The sequence below is a fragment of the Electrophorus electricus genome, chromosome 7 (genome assembly GCF_041902795.1).
Source record: "Electrophorus electricus isolate QZ-2024a chromosome 7, ASM4190279v1, whole genome shotgun sequence".
Classification (NCBI taxonomy): domain Eukaryota; kingdom Metazoa; phylum Chordata; class Actinopteri; order Gymnotiformes; family Gymnotidae; genus Electrophorus; species Electrophorus electricus.
In genome coordinates this window covers 15,694,755-15,715,961 of record NC_137503.1, presented here as the reverse complement: position 1 = coordinate 15,715,961, position 21,207 = coordinate 15,694,755, and the positions used below count along the sequence as shown (strand labels likewise).

The 21,207-nt window shown below is 42.5% G+C and overlaps 1 protein-coding gene across 4 annotated transcripts in view; it reads right to left on the bottom strand.

Moving 5' to 3' along the window:
• Positions 1-265: 265 nt before the first annotated feature.
• The window catches only part of cntn4 (contactin 4), a 101,301-nt gene continuing 80,359 nt past the window's right edge, over positions 266-21,207 (bottom strand). Inside the window, exons 12-23 of one of the 4 annotated variants that reach the window (XM_027005010.3) lie at positions 17,264-17,391; positions 10,799-10,974; positions 9,413-9,530; positions 8,550-8,708; positions 7,890-8,039; positions 7,307-7,377; positions 4,990-5,224; positions 4,469-4,584; positions 1,804-2,026; positions 1,573-1,685; positions 1,197-1,365; positions 266-638 (exon numbers count right to left, since the gene is read on the bottom strand). In XM_027005010.3, coding sequence (XP_026860811.2) covers positions 547-638; positions 1,197-1,365; positions 1,573-1,685; positions 1,804-2,026; positions 4,469-4,584; positions 4,990-5,224; positions 7,307-7,377; positions 7,890-8,039; positions 8,550-8,708; positions 9,413-9,530; positions 10,799-10,974; positions 17,264-17,391 — 1,750 coding nt within the window. In that variant the 3' untranslated portion in view covers positions 266-546. The remainder of the gene's footprint in view (positions 639-1,196; positions 1,366-1,572; positions 1,686-1,803; positions 2,027-4,468; positions 4,585-4,989; positions 5,225-7,306; positions 7,378-7,889; positions 8,040-8,549; positions 8,709-9,412; positions 9,531-10,798; positions 10,975-17,263; positions 17,392-21,207) is intronic. The other 3 variants (XM_027005013.3, XM_027005015.3, XM_027005014.3) reach the window with 3 other exon arrangements.

Sequence of the window (21,207 nt, the reverse complement as noted above, 5' to 3'; positions counted from 1 at the left end):
TCCCTATGAAACATTGTAAATGACATGCATCTACAACAATTTCTACACACCCTAACCTCATTGGAACAACAGAGGCCATTTGATCAGCTAGATCAAACCCCAAAACAGGATGAAAATGTAGTTATGGCATACAAAAATGAATAAGATGTATTCTAATATATATATATATATATATATATATATATATATATATACACACACACACACACACACACACACACACACACACACACATATATATATATATATATATATATATATATATATATATATATATATATATAGTGTATTATCTGCTTTGGTAACAACAAATTCATGTCCACCGACAGGCATCCTGTTCTGAACAGTCATCTGAACCGCAAACCCATATAATCATTCCGGTATGTTCTTTCCTTGGGACCTGTCCTTCTGACCTTTTTCCTTCTATAATATGAGCGGGTTTGATTGGGTGGAAGTTTTCATTGATCCGTCCAAGTCTCTTCTCTCAGAGTCGCCTACCTAACGAGAGTGTCTCGTCTGGAACCGGGGCACCTGGGCTGCTTTTTGTCATAAGGACGTCCGGGCTGTGAGGGACAGGGCTATTGTACTGAGTGCAGAGAGAGTGGACACACTGGAGGCAGATCCGATTGCGTTGGGACCTGGGGAGGAGCAAAGACAAAAGGGAACGTGAAAGGGTGCTTAAGGACAAATGCATTTAAGGGCAAACACACTGAAGCTGAGTGAAGTGGATGGATGTGGGAAGTCTTGGGAATTTGGAGATTATCTTTGTTGAAACAAGTAAAGGCAACATAACCACAGAGGTCACTAATCATTATTTTGAGAACAAATATGCTGTTTTATTCAGGACAAACACAAACCACATTTGGTGAGTGAGATGAATTCCACACTCAGTACAATCAGACCAAACACCAAAATGTTGAAAGCACGAACGTTGAATAAACTTTAAAATGTTGAAAGCACATCATCATAATAATTCATTAATTCAGTAATTCAGTCAATATTTCAGTAGTTTTGTGATGCAAAACTAATAGTTTGATGCGCACATGTTTTGCCAGTAGCTGGATCTGAACATAATTGTGTTCTGCATAATCTTCTCCTATTGTTGGTGTTTAAATTAGTGCACTCGTATCCTGATGCACTACCCACAGGTCCTCTTCCAAAGATATGTTTTTAATAGTTTGAGGAGGAGTAAGTACCTGATATTCTTGGGATGGTGATTTGTCTGCTGCTGCTTCCTTCTCCTCCCTCCCCAAATGGTTTGATCTGAATGATGTATTCCTCGTCAGGAGGCAGAGACAGCTCCACAGATGTGGTGTTTGTCTCCATGACTCGAGTCCGACTATGACGATTCTGCTTGTACAAAACCTACAAGGGAAGTGCACAGGTCAGAGGAGCGTTCTTTAAGGTTTTGCAAGAAGGCTAAAGTTTGAGTCCAATGATTCGGCAAGCAGAAAGATCCATATTTATGTGAACTTCATAGTTCAGTTTCAGTTCTCTTATTGATGGAGCTGAAATGGACTGCAAGCAGGTCAGTTCCATTATTGACAGGAAAAGAACCAGAATGCTGCTCACCTTATATCCCGTAACCTCCGATTCATTCTCCAGAGCTTTCACTTGCTCCCAATTCAGAATGATCTTGGAGTTGGATGTGTTCCACATGACCTTTACAGGGGGCTGACTGGGAGCTGGAAATGAATGGTAGAAGAAATACTTTTAGAGCTTTCCGAGGGGGGGGGGGACAGAAAACACTGTAAATCATTTTTCTTTACCAGTAATTCTGTGCTAGAGCATCCATCGATTCACCTCTTGTAGGCACATTTCTAAAACTTGTTTGCTTACGAGGCTTCTTAGTTGTCACGTTGACCGCAGTGCTTGGTGGCCCAGTTCCAGCGGTGTTGTAGGCCCTCACTGTTACATAGTAGGTGCTGCTCCCTCTTAACCCCTGAATAATGGCTGATGTCCGATTTCCCACCGTCCTTAGGACACTAGCCATATCCTCTTTCTCCTTCTTCTCCCAGTATCTCAACTGAAGAGATAAAACCATAATAATTCCTTCATGGCCAACTCAGCTCTGATTTATGTAAAAAAAAACAAAACAACAACCCAAAACTGAAATGCTTGTCCATATGATTAAAAATTCACACACACACACACACACACACACACACACACACACACACACACACACACACACACACACACACACACATGCATACATATATACACAAAATTTCTGTCAAATGCCCCTTGCAGATTAGAGTTTCTGCCTATCAGCTTCCCAATGGAGAAGGAGATTTGGAGGTCTGGTTAAGTAGCCACTGAAGTGTAAGAAGTATTTAAATGACACTGTCACGGGTGCATCATGAAAGGTGACATTTCTTAGCTGTCGGGTTTACTGATAATACCTGTCTGCCTCTCTCTCCCAGGATTGTCCTGGGATTGCCCTGGGAGAGAGCGGCAAAAAGGCTGGAGGAGAAAGCAGCAGGTGCTGACACAAATAGGATATGTCCTTCTGCTCATTGTGGAACTGTTTGCGGAGGATGAACTGTGCGGAGTGCATCATACACCTCAGTGTCTGGGCCTCCTTAAAACTACATACTGCCTTTGAATTCCCATGTTCTGTCAACTTAAAAATACATGCAGTCAGCAAACAAAGCCAAAGGTCAGTGCTACAAATTCAGTTATATATAAATAAAATATAATAAAATTATATATATATATATATATACACACACACACAAAGGGGGGGAATAATATATATATATATATATATATATATATATATATATATATATATATATATTCCCCCCCTTTGTGTGTGTATATATTCCCCCCCCTTTTTTCTTAGCATCATAAAAATTTGCTGCATCAGCACTGGCAGCACAGAGGTAATGGAGAAGAAAGAAAATGAACAAAACAAGTGCTTCAGGACCAAGGAAGACATGAAACCACTTGCAACATGCTATTAGGTGGGTTATCCGCTGCCCAAAATGCATGAACAACTTGACAGTCATCAATACTGCAGCAGAGCCAAGATTTAAAGCCTTATTAGTTACTCAGTGTAGCACAAAATCCCACACTCAAGCCACAAACACAAACATGGATTTTTCTGAGGGGTGGGTAATGGGGGGAAAATGAAAAAGAATCATTCTTGGGGGTGAAAAAAAACAAAACACCCACAGCACATTCGGTGCAGCCTTTGTGTGCTACGCGGTTAAAAACACAATGGAACAGCTCCATGATGTCACTTAGTATTAAAAGAATAGTTCAGCCACAATAAATGGGGTAACTAATAAAGAATAAAATCTAGTAAGCATTCGTTTTCAAAATAGCGTTCCTAGTCCTCATTCAGAAATACTGCTACAATGTATGTTTTAGTGCACTTCCTTTCCCAAGTACACCTGACTTAAGTCATTCACAATTCATAAGGCTTAATGAGTTTAAATGGATGTTGAAGCAGGAAAAAAATGCAAAAAAGAAGTACAGGTAAGGGCTCCTGTTGGACTGAGAGTCAGAAACGCCAGCATAATGTAAATTAGGGCTTCCATTTAAGCTGTTCACTGCTAGCAGATGGTGCAAATTGAAAGTGAGTGCGGCAAATGAGTGACTGATGAGGATGTGCATGCGCAGAGCCAATGCTTTTAAGGGTGGGGAAACCCCGTCAGTTGGGAAGGCTACTCATTCAATCTCATGTTCTTGTGGTTGGGAGTGGATGGTGTGTATTTATCCTTCTGTGTTTGGCATTTTGATTCAACTTTGGAGCTTGCCAGAGCAGGTGCTTTATGACATTCTGGGGATTTGCTTTTATCAAGTTTGATTAAAGTTTCAGGGTTTCATATTGATTATTGATTAAGTATTTTAAGAAATTCCAAGTGTCATTTTTATTTGTTTTATTATGTAATTTAGAAGTATCACGTGCACTGAATGAAAGTACATCAGGGTGTGGGAGATCTAAAGCATGCTTTAGTCTCTGTAAATATTTAATGCACCATTTTGCACATTTCATTAGTTTGGTTTAAATGAAAGCTAACTGCATCTATTTTTCTTTGTTGATAATATGGCTAATGTTTTTTTTTGGTTTTTTTTTTTGTGTATCTTTTATGTACAGGGTCATGTTTTTGTTCCTACTTAGATTTTTTCCTGTGTGTTTCCATGACATGATTTTATACCATAGCTTCACGCTTATTGATCACTTAGTGTGGCATGTGGTTTGAAGATTTTTAAGGAACAACTGAAGGCTTTATTTATAAGGATCTTAATTCCCATATCTAATATTAGCCATGCATGTGTGTTACGTGATTCCATTTGACACTGAGACCCAGAACTAGACTAGTTTCATTGCTTGCTGCCATATTTTTTTGTCCATAAAAAGCTGTTGAGTGAAACCTGATTCTGGTGGTGGTCTTTTTTAAAGGACACAAGGTCATACCTGTTACACATAGCATTTTATGCTATTTTTTTCTTGTACCTCATAGCCAAGAACACGCCTTCGACTCGTGCTCCAGGGGAGGGCTTTCCACATCACCTCCAATTCTGATGCAGAGAGGCTCTGTGCACGAATCCTGGTCGGTGCTCTGCCCGGCTCTGAGATCAGAGAACAACAGCTTATCACAGTTTGATCTGCCACACTCCTGAGAAAGAGCACCTCTTTTCCACTAATCCAGTGGGGAGACAAAGTGCAAGAACTGATCAAGAGCACCATGACGTCAGTGGAGTACCCCCAGGGGTGAGCTTAAACCATTAAAAATGTCTTATGATGAACCATAATAGGTTGAGCCTCTTATCTGACATCTCAAGTGTCTTGTTTCAAATGAAAATGTGAAATTAAACCAAAATATAATTCTGTATAATCAGAATTAGCCAAACAGGAGCATTTAACCATTTAAAAGCATGCTTTTTTGGTGCAAGGGTTCTTTAAGGTATTTGTAGCATTGCAAATATAGAGGACATGCACTGCAAGATTAGTTACAAAGATGTATGCAGACCCACCCTCCTCAGCAGAGTAGATGGTAACTACAGGCCCAAAAGGTCCTTCGCCCTTGTTGTTGTAGACTCCAACTTTGACCTGGAACTTGGAGAAAGGCTGGATGCTTTCATTCTTGAAGACGTATCTGGAGGCTTCAGCCGAGGGCACGGCTGCTTGCATCCATCCTGTGGCACCGAAAGGTCGAAATGCGACCACGTAGCCAAAGCCCGGGCCGTTCTGAAGTTCCTCTGGGACAGGCTGCGACACACGTGCACACGCACACAACCCAACCCCGCAGACCAGTAGACATGCAAGCACATGTACCCACGTGCACACACACACGTGCCAACATGTATGCATAGACACACGCACACACATGCAAACACACACATTATTAGCCCCCTCAGCATTGCAGCTCTTTTAGAGTTAAAACCCATCATAGCCTCTATTTCACCTCAACACTTTACAGGGTGTAGCATTTCCTTTACCAAGTGTGGTAGGCCCTAAAGGCCCAATGTTTAGACCCTGGCACGCTCATGTCTGAAATGGGAGCCTAGCAGCTGACTCCGCGGATGGCTTTTCCTGACACCTGCCAGGCCTTGACGCCTCACATGCTATGTGGACTGACACTCTCTGCTGGGAAGAGAGCAGCAATTCCTGTTCTGGTCTTACATATCCAGAGGCAGGCATACAGTGAACTGCATCTTCTACAACTGGCTGCTTTTGGTGCTTGTCAAAATGTAGATGGGAAATGGTCCCTAGTGCATCAGACATGTCTGTCATAGAAAGGGGCTGCGTTTCAGATTGTCGGTGTCAAATTTGATCATTGGGCTCTACTCGGTGCAGCCTGTATGTGGCCATATGTGTTTCCAAAGATGTTTGCCCTATTGCTCATAATTTTAAAAGCATGCTCATTAATGCTGCTTTTTAGAAGAATCTTACACGGCACTGCAAACAGAATTATTGAAACCAAATTAAAAATGTAGAAACAGATAGAAATAAGTAAGTAAACAAGGATTCTTTTGAAGGATTGATTTTCTGGAAAAGAAAACTCAAAGAAATGGGAGTGGTAAAGCTGCTCATGTTACTACATCACCTTCAAGTAAAAGATACGTGAACGAACACCACATATTCTCAGTTTGTTACGCCAACACACACATGTGCACCTGCTTTGAATATCTCTGCATGAAGTAAATGAATAAATGAAAATGTAAATGTAATCAAGCACTCTGCCTGCACCTTGCTGCTAAATAAGACACTTTACACAACAATTTACCAAAAATGAAGCCAAGAATACAGACATGCAAGTATACACAAGCGAGCGTGCCCTATCTTTAACATGGTGGGAACAAATTAAAATAATGAATAGGATTAAATGTGCTACCACTGCAGTAAAAAAGGTACTGAAGTATTGAAGTTATTATTTCAAAGACAAGGCACTTGCAGAGAATTCCATCATTTGGCAGTGAAATATTTTAACCTCAACAGACACTGCCGACGTTTCTCACACTTAGCTCTTCAAAACCAGAACAATAGAAAATCTGTTATAAAAACAGAATGACAGACAGCAAATATAATCTTTTAAAAATTGGTTCACAGCTTGTTAGAAAACTTCTTAATCTTATTAAGGGCTCAAAAGCGTTTCTTAACTTTCTCCAAGTTATTACTTCTCAGTTATTGCTTTTTAGCAAAAATGATATTGCCATGCCTTACACAAACCATTTTTTTACTGTGATTTCCAAAAGCCTAGATAAGATGGTGCCTAGTCATGTTCTGGGATTAGGTTTGTTTATGTGAATTTTAAGGAGAAAACAGAACTGACTGTGTCAGGAAAATCACATGAATGTTAACCTACCTTATAAGAACCTGTAAAATAGTCCTGGCATTTACAGGACATTTACAGCATTTAGCAGAAGCTCTTGATGTCTCCACTGAAGTAATTGGGACAAAGTAAAGTAATATGAAATACAAAATCAACAACTGAAAGAGTAAAAACTTACTTTTTGGTTAGTGAGGTAAAAGATAGGGTTAGGTTTAGGATTAGGATTAGATTCCCATTACATAAAGGATTAGGATTCCTATTACATAAAGGTGATTGCATATGTATGATCCACATATTAGAGGTATACTCCTGTAGCTCACCTTGTAGAGCAGGAAGAGTATGGTACTAGTATCACTAAGGTCATGAGTTTGATAAATATGTAAGTTGCTCTGGGTGAGTATGTCTGCCAAACTCTGTAAGTGTAACTTTATAAAAATTCACATAAACAAACGTGGGAGTGCGTGCACACACACACACACACACACACACACACACACACACACAGTTGGCCAGATTACCTCCCAAGTGATGACTAACTCTGAACGACTTCCACCTCCTCCGCTCACATTAGCTGGAGTGACTTTCGGGACTATAGGAACCAGGAAACACACACACACACACACTTAACTAAGGTAGGCCTGTTAGTTAACCCTTACTTCCACACCACAGATTATATTTAACGTCATTATGGACATTAACACAATCAAGATAAAAAACAGTGGGCCAGTATCACTTGCATTAACAATGAGTTCACCATTATGCATTTCTGTTATGTATTTAACTGTTTATTGTCTATAATCTTTTTCTCTTTTTATTTTGCATGTCATATAACATGTACATCATGCAAAAACATTATTTGTCCATATTGTGCATCTCTGGACTGGATCAAAGACTGAATTAAAAGTTTCCTGGCAAATTACTAGTTTATTTTGGTAAAATATTTCCAAAGGTGCAGTAAAATAAAACGACACCACTGAGTGCACCCATAATGGATCTCAATGTGAGCTTACATGCAACCTGCCTGCAGCACGTTTGGTTAAGCCATCTGAAAGAGCGGCATGTGTGTGGTGCAGGTATAGTGTGCATGCCCGAGAAACTTACGTGTGGCCTTTGTCCTCGCCTGCTTGGAGGGCTTGCTCGGCTCGCCGGTGCCCAGCACATTGCTTGCCAACACCCTGAACTCGTACTCCACCCAGGGGCTGAGCTCGATTACTGTAGCTTTCAGTCGCTGACCCCCCACCTCCTCTGGCACTGGCAAGGAACAAAGCACAGGCGGTTAATCAGGAGCTGTCCCGCCGCTAACGGCAGCGCTCTGGTTGTGCACAAGACGATAGCACAAACAATATGTTGGTCTGTGGCTGGAGAGACAGGTGGTGAAATGCCTTACAGGAAAACAAAGACCATAACACCAACACAAGCCATGCCTGGGGATCGTTAGGTTAGCAACTGTTAGCAAGGCTGCATGGCGACCTAACAAGGCTTTAGTGCTGAAGGATTTGTGTAACAGCTGTATATTTTAGTACATATGGAGCGTAGTATCTCTGCATAAAGAACATAAATGACTGCAAAACTACACCCAGAATATCAAAGTAACTGTCATTTTGTGATCACTGCTCACGTCATGTCCAAGTGATATTTGGCAGTGGGGGAAAAAACCAAACAAACAAAAAACAATGTCATTGGAATGTGGAGTGGTGGTGGTGGTGGGCGGCAGCATGGTGCAAATGATTTGATCAGACGCCTGCTGGTTAGAGGCCATACCTGTAGTGACAGCTTGCCAGCCCAGGGAGAAGGGGGTTCTGGCCTGGATGGTGTAGGCGGTAATTGGACTGTGATTATCAGGCCCGGGCTTCCAGGACAGAGTGGCGGTGGTATCTGTGAGCTCTTCCACATGGATGCTGGTAGGAGGCCCTGGGGGGCCTGAAATAGGAGGCAGCCACACACACATGCACACAAACACACACAGACACAGACACAGACACGCACACACACACACACACACACACACACACACATGGGCATGTTGTCTAAAGGCTTTCTTATCAACAGCTGCCTAAAGCAGAGAGGTCCAGCTTATAAGTTATGGCAAAAGGTGCCTTTTGTTTGCTTGAATCATTCCAATTAGTTATAGCTTCCTCCCTGCATCAGCCCGAGCGAGAATGGTTTGAGCCGGCATTTCTTAGGTCTCTAGGTCTCTCCGAATATTCATAGTGCACGTGGGTGGGAGTTTTTATTTCTGCAGCACTGCGTCATTGGCTTTATGAGCGTCTGTGAGGTAGCTAACAGCACAGATCCGCAAAAATGGGGATGATGCAATGAAAGAGAAAAGAGAAATGATCCCAAACATAATCTGTAAATATCATTTAGGCACCTGTGCAAGTGCACAATATTTATGCACTGGGGTGTTATGGGTGTGACAAAGTGTACATCCCTCCATCCTGGAGCTCTACCCTACTGAGGATGGATCTCACCTGGGTCAAGTCACCATACATGAACGTACCGACTGGCTGGACCAGGTGCTTTAAGTTAGGTGTGGGATTGAACTTTCGGAAGGAGATTCTCCAGGATCTTAGACAGATGTCCCTAGGGTGCTGTACGATACGTTTTTGCATTGCGGTTGGTACCTCTGACGATCAGGTCCGTGGCAATAGAGCTGCTGTCCACCTTGGTCTGCACAGCACAAGTGTATTTTCCTGCATGCCTCATTTGGATGTTCCGGATCATGATGTCACCCGAGGAGCGCTGTGGGGCAGAGTTCAGGGAACATCAGTCACTTATAAAAACCTGTGCTTCAAGATCCATCCACCAGAACCCACCCCCAGTCCACAAAGTCCATTTGAGCAAAAGCTTGAGATGACCTGGACATTTGGCTCTCTGCACTGATTCTTAAACTAAGAGGAGTAGCAGCCTGAATATCATTTGTGTTTCTCTCAGAAGTGTTGCCTTTCATATACACCATTCCCCATACAGTGAATGCACCAAGTAATGCGCGAGGGCTTTTAACGTGAAAATTAAGTGCACCAATTTCTTCCAAACTTCCTCACGGTGGAAGACTGTTGTGGTCTTACTGGTGTCCCATAATATGCCTTGAGTTGAGAGCCAAAACAATGAATCGGCTGAAGCTGAAGTAGTCATGCAATTCCAAACAAAAAAAGAAAGAAAGAAAAAATAAAAGATTCATGAACTTTTAATGAAAATCAAATAAAAGTGACTCTAAAGTGCTATAATAAACATGAGCACACGAGAAGCCCGATCTCACACTATATTAACACATTTCAGCATGTCATTTCCCATGCATAATGAGACTTTAATATTGCTAGATTCCTTTTTTTAATAAAAAATCATGCTCAAAACCTTCTGTGACGAATATAGCTGGAAACACTGAAAATGTTCAGGTGACAGTGCGAATCATTGCCACAGACTAGTGACCAAAGGTAAAAAGGTAAACCCAGCTGCTCTTTTGAAGTACATGCATGAGAAAGTGTGCATATGCTAGCAGATACGCACTAGTCTTCAGCACCGCTCAATGCAAGAGACATACATTTACAACACCAGTACTGTCCAAGACCAGAAAAATCAATAGTTTTCTGTCCCTAACCCTCGAACAGTTGCAGTTTCTTGGAAGATAAGAGTATTATAAATAATGCATTAGCCTTTGTAAGATAGAAAAAACACTAGGGCCACTATTCATTATGGGTAACAGTGGCAACTGTGGCCAGGAGAATAATGCATTCATTACTTATAATATGATTCCCACTATACAGCTATTAGAAGTACAGTAGTTTGAGTGCACTTGACAATAGCTATAATGCATTGTTACTTTGCTGTGAAAGTGATGCCCTAAATCTGTCTATACATTTTGCATGAATACTCGTTTGAGGAAAGTCAGCGAATCTTTAATGTTTTTGACATGAATAGGAGTGTTGGGATTAGTATGGAACAATGTAATGGTCCTTATTGGAATTATTCATTCATTATAAGCGAGCACTGTGTTTGACATCTGTACTTACTCCACCGACTTTCTCGAAGTATCCACCATGGTTGCCAAAATGAATGAGCTGCTCATTGAAGAACCAGGTGAACTTGAGCTCCAGTGAGGGGTCGTGGGCCACTTGGCAGGGCAGGACGATGCTCTCGCCCACGGTCACGTCCAATGTGGATGGCAGGGTCATGATGACGGTTGCCTCTGCAAAGTACAGTGTACAGAATTCTGCTTAATGCTCATCGTAAGAGCTAGCAGGCTGTGAAAACAACACAGCAATTCATCATTTGGTTGGCTGTCGAAGGCAAGTGCTTGAAATGTCCTCTTTACTCTGCATCATGCCCTACAAGGATAGCAAAGAATTGGCTGAAAAATTTGCCATTTCACATGAGCTGTATGAAAAAAGTAGAGAACATTCTCTGCAGAAGAGTAATTGGTGAGAGATGGTAGGCAGAAGGACGGCAGACCCTTCAAGGGCCCTCCAAGCTGCGTCATGTGTCACTGTTGGGGCTCCACCAAAGCCCTCGGAAGCTCTGTCTGTGCTGCCCCAGAATGCAGTGCTCCCTGTGTTGTGAGGGTGCTAGTGCTGTTTTGGTGCAAGGTGACGGTGAGAGTGGGGTGCAAGGCTGTGTTTCTTTCTCACAAAGCTCTTCAGCACATACAGCATATGTATGGAGAGGGACAGTGCAAAGGGACTGAGGTGGGTAGAGAGAGAGAGAATAAGAAAGAGAGAGAGAGGAAGAGAATGGATTTGAACTGAATCAGAAAACTCAAAGCTTTTTGTCCAACTGCAGAAGACCTCTTCAGCCTCATGGGGGTGCTGTGTGTGTGTATGTTTATATGTGAGTGGAATTTTTCTCCTGGACTAAATTAAGCATGGAAAACGACACCCCTATGAAGGCCCCGAATTTAGGTGGAACGTATCAGCTGGCCCATCGGCTTTCAATCTGCAGCTGAACATGTGGATTGTATTATAGGTCCCCTACATACGAAACAATCTCCCTCATCTCTTTTCTGATATCAGACGGTGATGGCAAGGCTATCAGGAGTGCTGCCGGGGGTTTTGTGCCAGACACAATAGGGAGGCGTCACTTCTTTTATTGCGCGGATGAGATCCCACTCCGACCGTCTGTCAGAGTGGCACAATGGCTGACAACACCGTGCAGCATGGTATTCTGATGGCAGCTCTTAAAGTGGATCTGCAGGCACTTTCATTCGACATGGGAATGTGTTGTCGAGAAGAAGGAATGGTCCTTGTGTCGGAAAATGCCGCCCGATGCCTTGTGAGAAGCACACTTCCAGGAGAATAAGGAAAGGTCTTTCGTTTCCAATCTGAGGGGACTTCCCTCTCTCTTGCTTTCTTTTTTCCGTGAGCTGTCCTTCCATGAAGAAATTTCCTTCATTATTGGTCTTTGTCTTTCCAAAGCGATGGGAGATCCCCTGATGGGAGGAAGGATGGGAACGAATAAATAAGGAAAGGTTATATTTAAACAGTAGTTATATTTAAGGTTATATTTATATTTTATATTTTAGGTTATATTTAACCAACCTATCAGTGACTAATCTGTTTAGATATTTGTAATGGAACAGCACGTTCTGTGTGAGAATATAGGGTAGTCCAGGTTTAGGCTATGCTCTACATACATACTACAGTGGACATTTAATAGAGCTCGCCACCCTGGTTGGGTAGTTGGCAAACCTTCTGATGCAAGATGAACTCATCTGTGCCAGACTGACCCGGGAGGCTGGCTCAGGAGACACATACGTGGAAAAGGGGCCTTATTATCCTACTCCATCATCATTTGTGACAGATTGCATGGACGACCCCTGCTTTATGAAGCAGACACTCCTGCCAGCACTCTCAAGTATAATCTGACTGATAGCCATCAATATAATACCTTGTTATGGACAGACGTTTGGCTCGCAGGATGGGTGGGGTGGGGCGGGTAGGCAACCTTCACTCGCTGCAGAGGTCTATCAAAGGCAAGGTGAAAAGATCTTCGTCACTCTGTCAGATTCCATGGCTCTCTCTGGGGGGCAGAGTTGCCGGCTTCTAGACCGAGCGTCGGTGGATGGGAAATTACACAGTAATCGGGCTAAAGGGAAAGGTCAGTGGCAGCAGGCCACGCTGTGTTTACACGCCACCATTTAATGTGGCTACCAGCTCAGGGCGCGGTGACAGGTCGGACATGTCTCAATCTGCAGGCTCCTCTGTGTCACACACACATGCACGTGCACACACTCACACACACACACACACACACACACACACAGAAAAGGTGTGCTCATGAATAATGGCTAAACCCTGCACAGTAAAACCAAAGTGAGGTAATGCTTCCATATTCCCCACGTTGCTCATCTGGTTCCACCTCTCCAATGGGCAGCTGACTAATGAAGGGGCTTCTCACAGGGGGGTATGAGCATGTGAAACTCAAGGCTTAACATGGAAAAGGATCAAAGTCAGCCTGGGTCAAGTGTCCCTATCAAGCTGCAATCTTCTTTTTGTCATTGTTATGCTACAGCCAGGTCATGACAGAGGTAACAAGTGGACGCCCTGAGGCCTGAGACTGACTGCATGAGCGGCACTGGTGAAGGAGGGCAAAGGTGCATAATCAGCGCTGATTACAGATAATTGGACGACACTCATGGTGGAGTTCTCCACCACAGCCCCTCCACTAAATGCAATGTTTTTCGAATTGATGCTGAACTGTTAGGTGCTCAGCAGTGTGGCTATCTGCTCTGAAGGTTATGGTATTGTAGCCACACAGCTGGTGCTACAGTGAAGTGCCTATTAAAATTTCCCCTATCTGTAAACCTGCTTCCGTGGCAGGGGAGGAATAGTTTAGAGCTTATTACTCAGACAAATCCAGTGTCCTAACAGGTTTTGAATACATTGTCTCATCTCAGAAATTTCCTGCCTTCATTTCAGAACAAGCATCACGGAAGATCGGGACAGAGTGAAGTGAGAGTGTAACAAACTCTGAAAACTTGAACGATGAATAAACTATGCCACCTTTCAGACACAAAGCCAGCTCTTCCAGTGATGACAATCTGCAGCCTGCAAAGAAAAGTCACACAACCCCCTCCCACAAACCACTGTCACCTTGACCAGTGCATTACAGTCACTGGGAATCAGCCAGTGAGCTTCATCTGCAGCTACTGGTCAGACTGGTAAAAGGGTTAGATGAAGCTCCGCCATGAGCATAGTAGCCACCATGGAGACACGCGCAGTAAGTCCTTCAACTCCTTTTTGCTCTTGGTTGTTAAGTCGAAAGGCTGCTATAACAGGCCTAAAGCTGTCCATGTGTTGCTGGATTGAGGATTTGGAGGAAAGCAGCACTTCTGAGTTTAAGGAAAAATGGTGTAGATACCACCAAAAAAAAAAGACACCACAAAATAAATGTGGTGGGCGCTGGGCATTGCTTTGAATAAATATTGTCTGATCATGTTTGGAAGAAGAGGCTTTGTCTGAATGAAGGGTTTCCCCATAAATTTGTCTGAGTGTGAATGTTCTTAAGGGCAGGAGATTGGATCCAAGGGTGGGGAGATATTCAGAAGGCACAGACATTTTGACTGGCTTTTATATTAAAGGCCAGACTTCCAAACACATGATTTGATCCTCTGTTAATCTCTGTCCAGAGAAAGTAATTTCTAATTAAGACTAATGAATGTGGTTAATATCCTCTTAACATTCAGATAATTGGGACATCACTTGAACTGATAAGTTGCCTTGCATCATTTGCTGTTTGGGGGGTATATATGTGTGTGTGCCTCTATGTACGCACGCATGCGTGTGTGTGTGTGTGTGTGTGTGTGGGTGGGTGTTTGTGTGAGTGTCTTGCATACACTTAGCTAGGAAGTATCTGATGTGACAGGTATTTTTCAGGTGTCATACCACAGCAGTCAATTTAAATAAACTACTGTCATGTCCCATAAGGGCCACCACAGTCTCCAGTATGCACACACACACACGCACCATGGGCTCTGATCCTCAATGAAATTGTGAATGTAAATTAGCCCATCCCATTTCCTGTGCATTATTGATACTGACAGTGAGGAACTAGATCATATGAGGGTGTATTTGTACACCAGCCGAGGATGCGGGAGCACTTAAATAGGATGATGGAAAGCAAATGCTTAGGGGAAGCTTGTCATACAGCGACCGGCGTTCCTCCGCCATGTCTATAAATCTGAAGATTATCACACAGTTCAGGCGAACAGACACAGGTGCATCTTCTGTCGCTGCAAAGATGGATAACAGGTTGAATACCCTGCGGCTTGTCTTTCGCAACATGCAGCAGCGTATTTGCCATGAGAGTAGCCTTTAAGAGCACAGGAGAGGTTGGGGTCCAAGCACTAGATGAACGGCTCCACGAAGAGCATGTTGGAGGGAGGTGAGAACGTGGCACAACGGAGTGAAAGGGAGCTGTGTCTGATTACCCAACAGCATCGGTGCGGAAGGACGACCATGTAAGGCCACGGTATCCATCTGGGAAATAGCTTTGTGTTACTATTCTTTCCTGTTCAAAGAGGCCATCCCTGATTAGAGACTGCGGATCTGACATATTAAAGGCTTCTGTGTATAAATACATAAGCAAATCTGTTAACACCTCTCCAAAAAAAAAAAAAAAACCCTGTCCAAGCTGATCTTCTAACAGCATCTAGATAGGATTGCATATCTGATTATGTGTGTAAATTAACACGCCTGAAACCTAGGTACTGACCTGTCGTGTTGTGTCTGCTGTCATTGTGATGTGAAGGAGACGATGAGGAATGGGTAATATATGTCCTCATTTACAAGGATTAAGTCAAGTGAGTCACGTTTCAGCAGATATAAGTGAACTCTGCTTCTCTCGCCCTTTCACTCAATCACACTCTCTCACTCTGTGTCACTGACCCATAAAATATAGTATGTATCAGGTACGAAAGGCTTATTTTAAATCATAGTATGTGAACATATGCTGACTAAGGTTTCACCTGAGCATACCTTTGAAGACCACATTAACGAGCTTCTCTGTGAGTCAAAATATGTTAAATACAACTTATATTTTGTACTCTTCAGGGTCTCCACTAAGTAGAAGGGAATCGGCCACCTTCAGCAATAATGATATGAGTCATAAAGCCTCTGCATACCAAATTCCCAGGTCTCCTAGAGAAAAAAAAACAGCCCAAGAGAGGAAATCCAAGCAGTCTCTATAGCAACCAGTATCAACCAATTGTAATAGGACAGCTACCCCAGAAGGTGTTCTAATATAGTTCCCACATTGTTGACTTGGTGTCTCAAAGGGACTTTTGGCGAATGCTAACTTGTGAGGGGCCAGGAATAAGCAAATTTAACAGATTGAACTAGTGAGTAAACATGACAGCATGCTCGCCTTGACTCTATTGTTGGCAGAGGAAGACTGCATCGAAGTTCAGACCCAAAAGGAATGTCAAGTATTCTGAGTGCTGGGATTTAAGCTCTACCTGAGCACACTAGGAAGAATGGCACTTCAATTTTCCTGACTCCGCACTTTTCGCATTGCTTTTTGTCAGTTTCCGAGAGATGACGTATAGCTGTCAGAGGCACAGTCACTTAAACCTACGACTGCACCTAGTTTAAGGCGACATGTCTGCCATTGTATGTTAATCAAAATCTTTCAATCTCCCAATTTTCTGTCTTGCCATACTCACCAATAATAGCCTGACACGATACTCATTGCGAATAGTGATGAAAGGGAGATCGATGTTTTGTTGACATACAATAAGTTGAGGTTAAAATATTTGACAGTAGGTTAATGAGATCGAACTCTCCACTGATCTGAAGTGAAGAAGCCCTTTGACTCATCTTTAATTGAGGTATTATTTTTTCTAACGCAATGAAGAGAATGTGCAAAACAAGAACTAAAGAAAGGGATTTAAAAATGTGCATCATATTGAGGTTTATGGAACTTTCTACCATTTTGTGTTCAGGGTCACGTTACTTCTATCGCCTCCTTCAACGATGCAAAAACCTACAGCTCCACGCCTTCTCATTCATATTAAACATGGCCTAAAAACTCTCTGCAGCAGAGACATGACATAAATCTGATCCAGGCTCCCCCAGGGTCTACCACGTTGTGTTTGAGACAGTGCACTCCGTTTTTGTCTCATTAGGAAATAAAGCATTTTTTCCCCTCTCGCTGCGGTTCAGCATCTCCTCACAGCCTTCCGCTAATCGGGCGGAGGGAGCCGGCGTGAGGCACTGCATGAGGAACTGCCGTGTTTGCCCAGCAAGAACACAGGGCACACAAGGCCATTCAGCTTTCCTAATTCAGAGAAACAAAAGCAGGAAAGGAATAGCTAGTAGCAAGCACAGAAGGAAACTGACTTCAAAGTAATGAGAGCAAACATGGAGAATGGATGCTCTGTAAAGTATGTTTGCATGCATCATTTGCTTTGTATTTTTTATTGTGTGTGTGTGTGTGTGTGTGTGTGTGTGTGTGTGTGTGTGTGCGTGTGCATGCATGCATACCTTTCACCATTAGCATCCCTGTGCTGCTCGCTTCCCCAAACTGGTTGTGTGCCTCGCACGTATAGGAGGCTCCGTCGGACTTGGTGATGTTCGCTATCCGCAGGCTCCCGTTCTCCAGGACGGTCACCCTGAAGGACAAACAGCTGTCCGTGACAACAGGCCAGGCTCCAAAACACAACCTTTACCTATCCAGAGGCAAAAGACTAGGCCAATCCCTTTCGCACAGCTAGAGGGGTTTGAAAGCAGCACAGACACAGCGTGCAGACACCCCAGCAGAGCAATCACAATGTCCCCTGCATCCAGTTTACAAATCCACTTTTGTGTCCTCTTTTCCGTGTTTATCAGAGCTGCCTGTAACTAGATGGACTTAAACAACAACAAACCCACCCTGAAGTAAGACAATAAAGCATTTCAGCATCAAGGCTGAAAATCACAGTAAGACAAAAGGCATGTCAGCAATGGGACCACAGTGCAAGAGACAATAAGGGATGTCAGCAAAAAAGAACACTAAAAGAAATGGTTCACATCTCAATGACTGCAGTGTTCCTTTGACCGCAGAATACTGTAAGTGCATTTACCGTTTTCATCATCCACTCATATAACACAGAATAATGCATACAAACATACATTTACCTGATGCTTTTATCCAAAGTGACTTACAGTTATGACTGGGTACACCTTGAGGGTTAAGGGCATTACTCAGGGGCCTGATAGCGGTAACTTAGCAGTGGTGGGGCTTGAACCAGCAACCTTCCAATTATAGGTCAAGCACCTTAACCACTGAGCTAGCATAAATTTCCAAATATACATAGTGAAAAAAAGCTTGTAACAGTTTATTGGGAAAGCTGCTTCTTCTAAGTGACAATCTTCTACCCAGCACTGTCTACCCAATGGTGCAGAAAAGGTCAGTGATCCTTAACAAAGCGGGATGCTCTCCAAGCTAACAGGGAAGACATGGATCTGTTGACCTTGAGAGAATAGAGAACAGTGAGGACTTCTTCATTAAGCCATGGAGCAGCTCTAATTATCCCAACTGCTCTGCTGAATCTGCAAACTGTAAATATGAAAATATGAAAAGGCCCTGGGCTGGGTTGTAAGAGAGAGAGAGAGAGAGAGAGAGAGAGAGAGAGAGAGAGAGAGAGAGAGAGAAAGAGAGAGAGAGAGAGAGAGAGAGAGTTAGAGAAGTGCACCATTAACAGCTCATACACTATTAGGAGTCTCTAGTGTGTGTATGCAAGTAAGAGAGAGGGAGAAAGAGAGACACACACACACACACACACACACACACACACACACCCACTCACACACCCAAACACAATTATGCTTTGTCGCATTAGCGATGCCACCAATTTGAAATGCTCTGATTGCTTGGGAGAGAGCATGCTTAATTGGTGTGGACAAAACATGGAATATGAATAATCCATTTTCACTAACTGTGGACTGTATTAACGAATGCGAAGGGAATGATCAAAGCAAACAATATATTTCACGGTAATTAACAAGGTTCCAGTGTGTCGAAATGTATCTGTTTGCCCAGAGCTTTCAGCTAACTTTACTGCATAGAATCACAACCAAACTGGAGAGAGGATATCATTTTATTTTAGAGACTGTGTGGGTGTTCCCCAAAAAGTTTGCACACAAAGCCTGGCGTATTCAAACAATTCAATAATAAAATTCCATGCTACCATTCTGTGAAATATATTGAGAGATGGTACAAGATGATGTTCAATGGCTTTTTTTTAATATAAAACATCCAAGAAGGAAATGCACCTGTAAATAAAGCAAAAGACCTATTCTTGATTGGTGAAGACCCATTTAGGGTTCTGTTCCAGGAAAGAAACTATTAGAATCTATTCTGGCATTGGATGTTATATACAACTGAGGATGTTTCTGATAACCTGAAGTTGGGCAAACCATTCTAACACTCATGTAACATAACACTCAGTGAGACAGGATGTAATGGGCAGGCATATGTTTTGAAATTGCAATTCAAATCAGAGACTAGGCCATCTATACACAGGAAAAGGGCCCAGTAACTTAGCAGACCTTTGAGAGACTTTATGAAGACAACTGGAATGCAGGGATATATATATATATATATATATATATATATATATATATATATATATATATATATATATATATATATATATATATATATATATATATATATATATATATAATCAGTCTTTTCTAATGAGACCATATGGCAGACTAGGTGTGACTGATAGTGGGATTGAGACAGAGATACTGCATGTTATTAATGCAACAGCCTGAGAATGTGTTGTGAAGATGTTTAGCCAACCTGCTCTTTAACAACAATTTTTTTATTCACAGTGTCTCCTTTAGTCTAACATTTGATGAAGATGGTGCATAAAGTTGATGACTTCAGTTGTACTACAATGGCAGGTACTGGAATTTATCCTGAATGCTACACTACATGTTTTCATGCTCATGGAAGTTTGTTAACCTGTGGCATTTCCTACTTTCCATTCACCAGTCTTTCTTAAAGCCAAAAATAACTATTTTTCACAAACTTCATTTCGTCTGTAATTAGAGAGGTTATCCCAATACATTTCAGTAAGGTAGACTTAACTTACAGAAAAAAGAATCTAAAAAGAATTTAATTTAAAAAACTTTCTCCACCAAGAAAAGATGTAGAAAACTATAATTAATAACTCTGAAGGACTTTACTCTGAACTTTTCATGGTGTAGTTCTGAACCCAAAATATAAAAACAATGTTTGCATTGTTAGGAAAAATGAATCACTGCTCACTGTTATGATGTCCATTATATCAAGTACAGTGGAGATGTTTTGCTTCTCTAACTTCTACTGAGGAAGCTCAAGAGACAAACAAAGAAGGCAACAGCAGCACAGCACAATATCTTATCTAGATCAAGCAATGACCTGGTTTTTCTTCTGGTTTCGCAGCTTCTAGGGATACATTAGAGCTTTCTCTCCCACATCTTCATACGGACAGTGTCTCTGTGTTCATCACTTCAGGGCAGCTTCTCCTGCCACACGGACTGTCTTTACCCACAGTGAAGAGTCTCCAAGTGTCTAATTCCCCAAAGAGGTCTGACATATCCAGGTTACACTCTCTTTGAGATTTGTTAAATAATCATAGCTGGTTTCAGGTGTAGGAATAATGTAGAAGTAATTTGTATGAAAGAGAGAGAGCCTAGATGGTGAAATCCGTGCGTGGGCTCCTGTGTGAACTAAGACGTCTGGGGTACGGTGTGCTGTGGAGTCAGATTCTTCAGCTCATCAATACTAGGCCCCAGAGAGCACTTCTGTCTCACACGTATGCACACACACGCACACGCGCACACACACACACACACACACACACACACATGCACACACACACACGTACGTCTGCAGCCAGCTATCCATTGAGTTAGTGCAGAGAAGAACGTATCAATAATTCACCAGCACAGTGACTCTGAGTGTGGCTCTTATCTCAGGATAACACTGGCTAAAGAGTACATCCATAACCTTCCTACCAGGAGGCCCATACATGTAGCTCTGGTGGATGGGGGCAGGGTGGAGGGGGGGATGGGCAAGCTTGTGAGCAGATCCCTGAACATCGGTCTAAATGTTGTCCAGCACGGTGCCACGTGTGTGAAAGGTTCAGAAACCCAAGGTGAGGAAGAGCAAGGAGAGTGTCATTCCTTTTCATCTCTGTTAGAGGGGGTGCTCGTAAGAATGGGCCATAAGAGTGTCCGACAGTGCTTTCCTACACTTTCTGCTGCTCTGTGAAGGGAAATTGAAGGTACTGAAGGAAACTTGCCTTGTTATCTACCCCCATGAAAAAAGAAAAAAAATCCATCCAGAATTCCATGTAGCTAGTCTTCTCATTCTTGGATGGCTTTTACAGATTTTATTATTGTTTTGTTTTTTAATCTAGTGGAATGTTTGGGCTCACAGTGTGAAGTCAGAA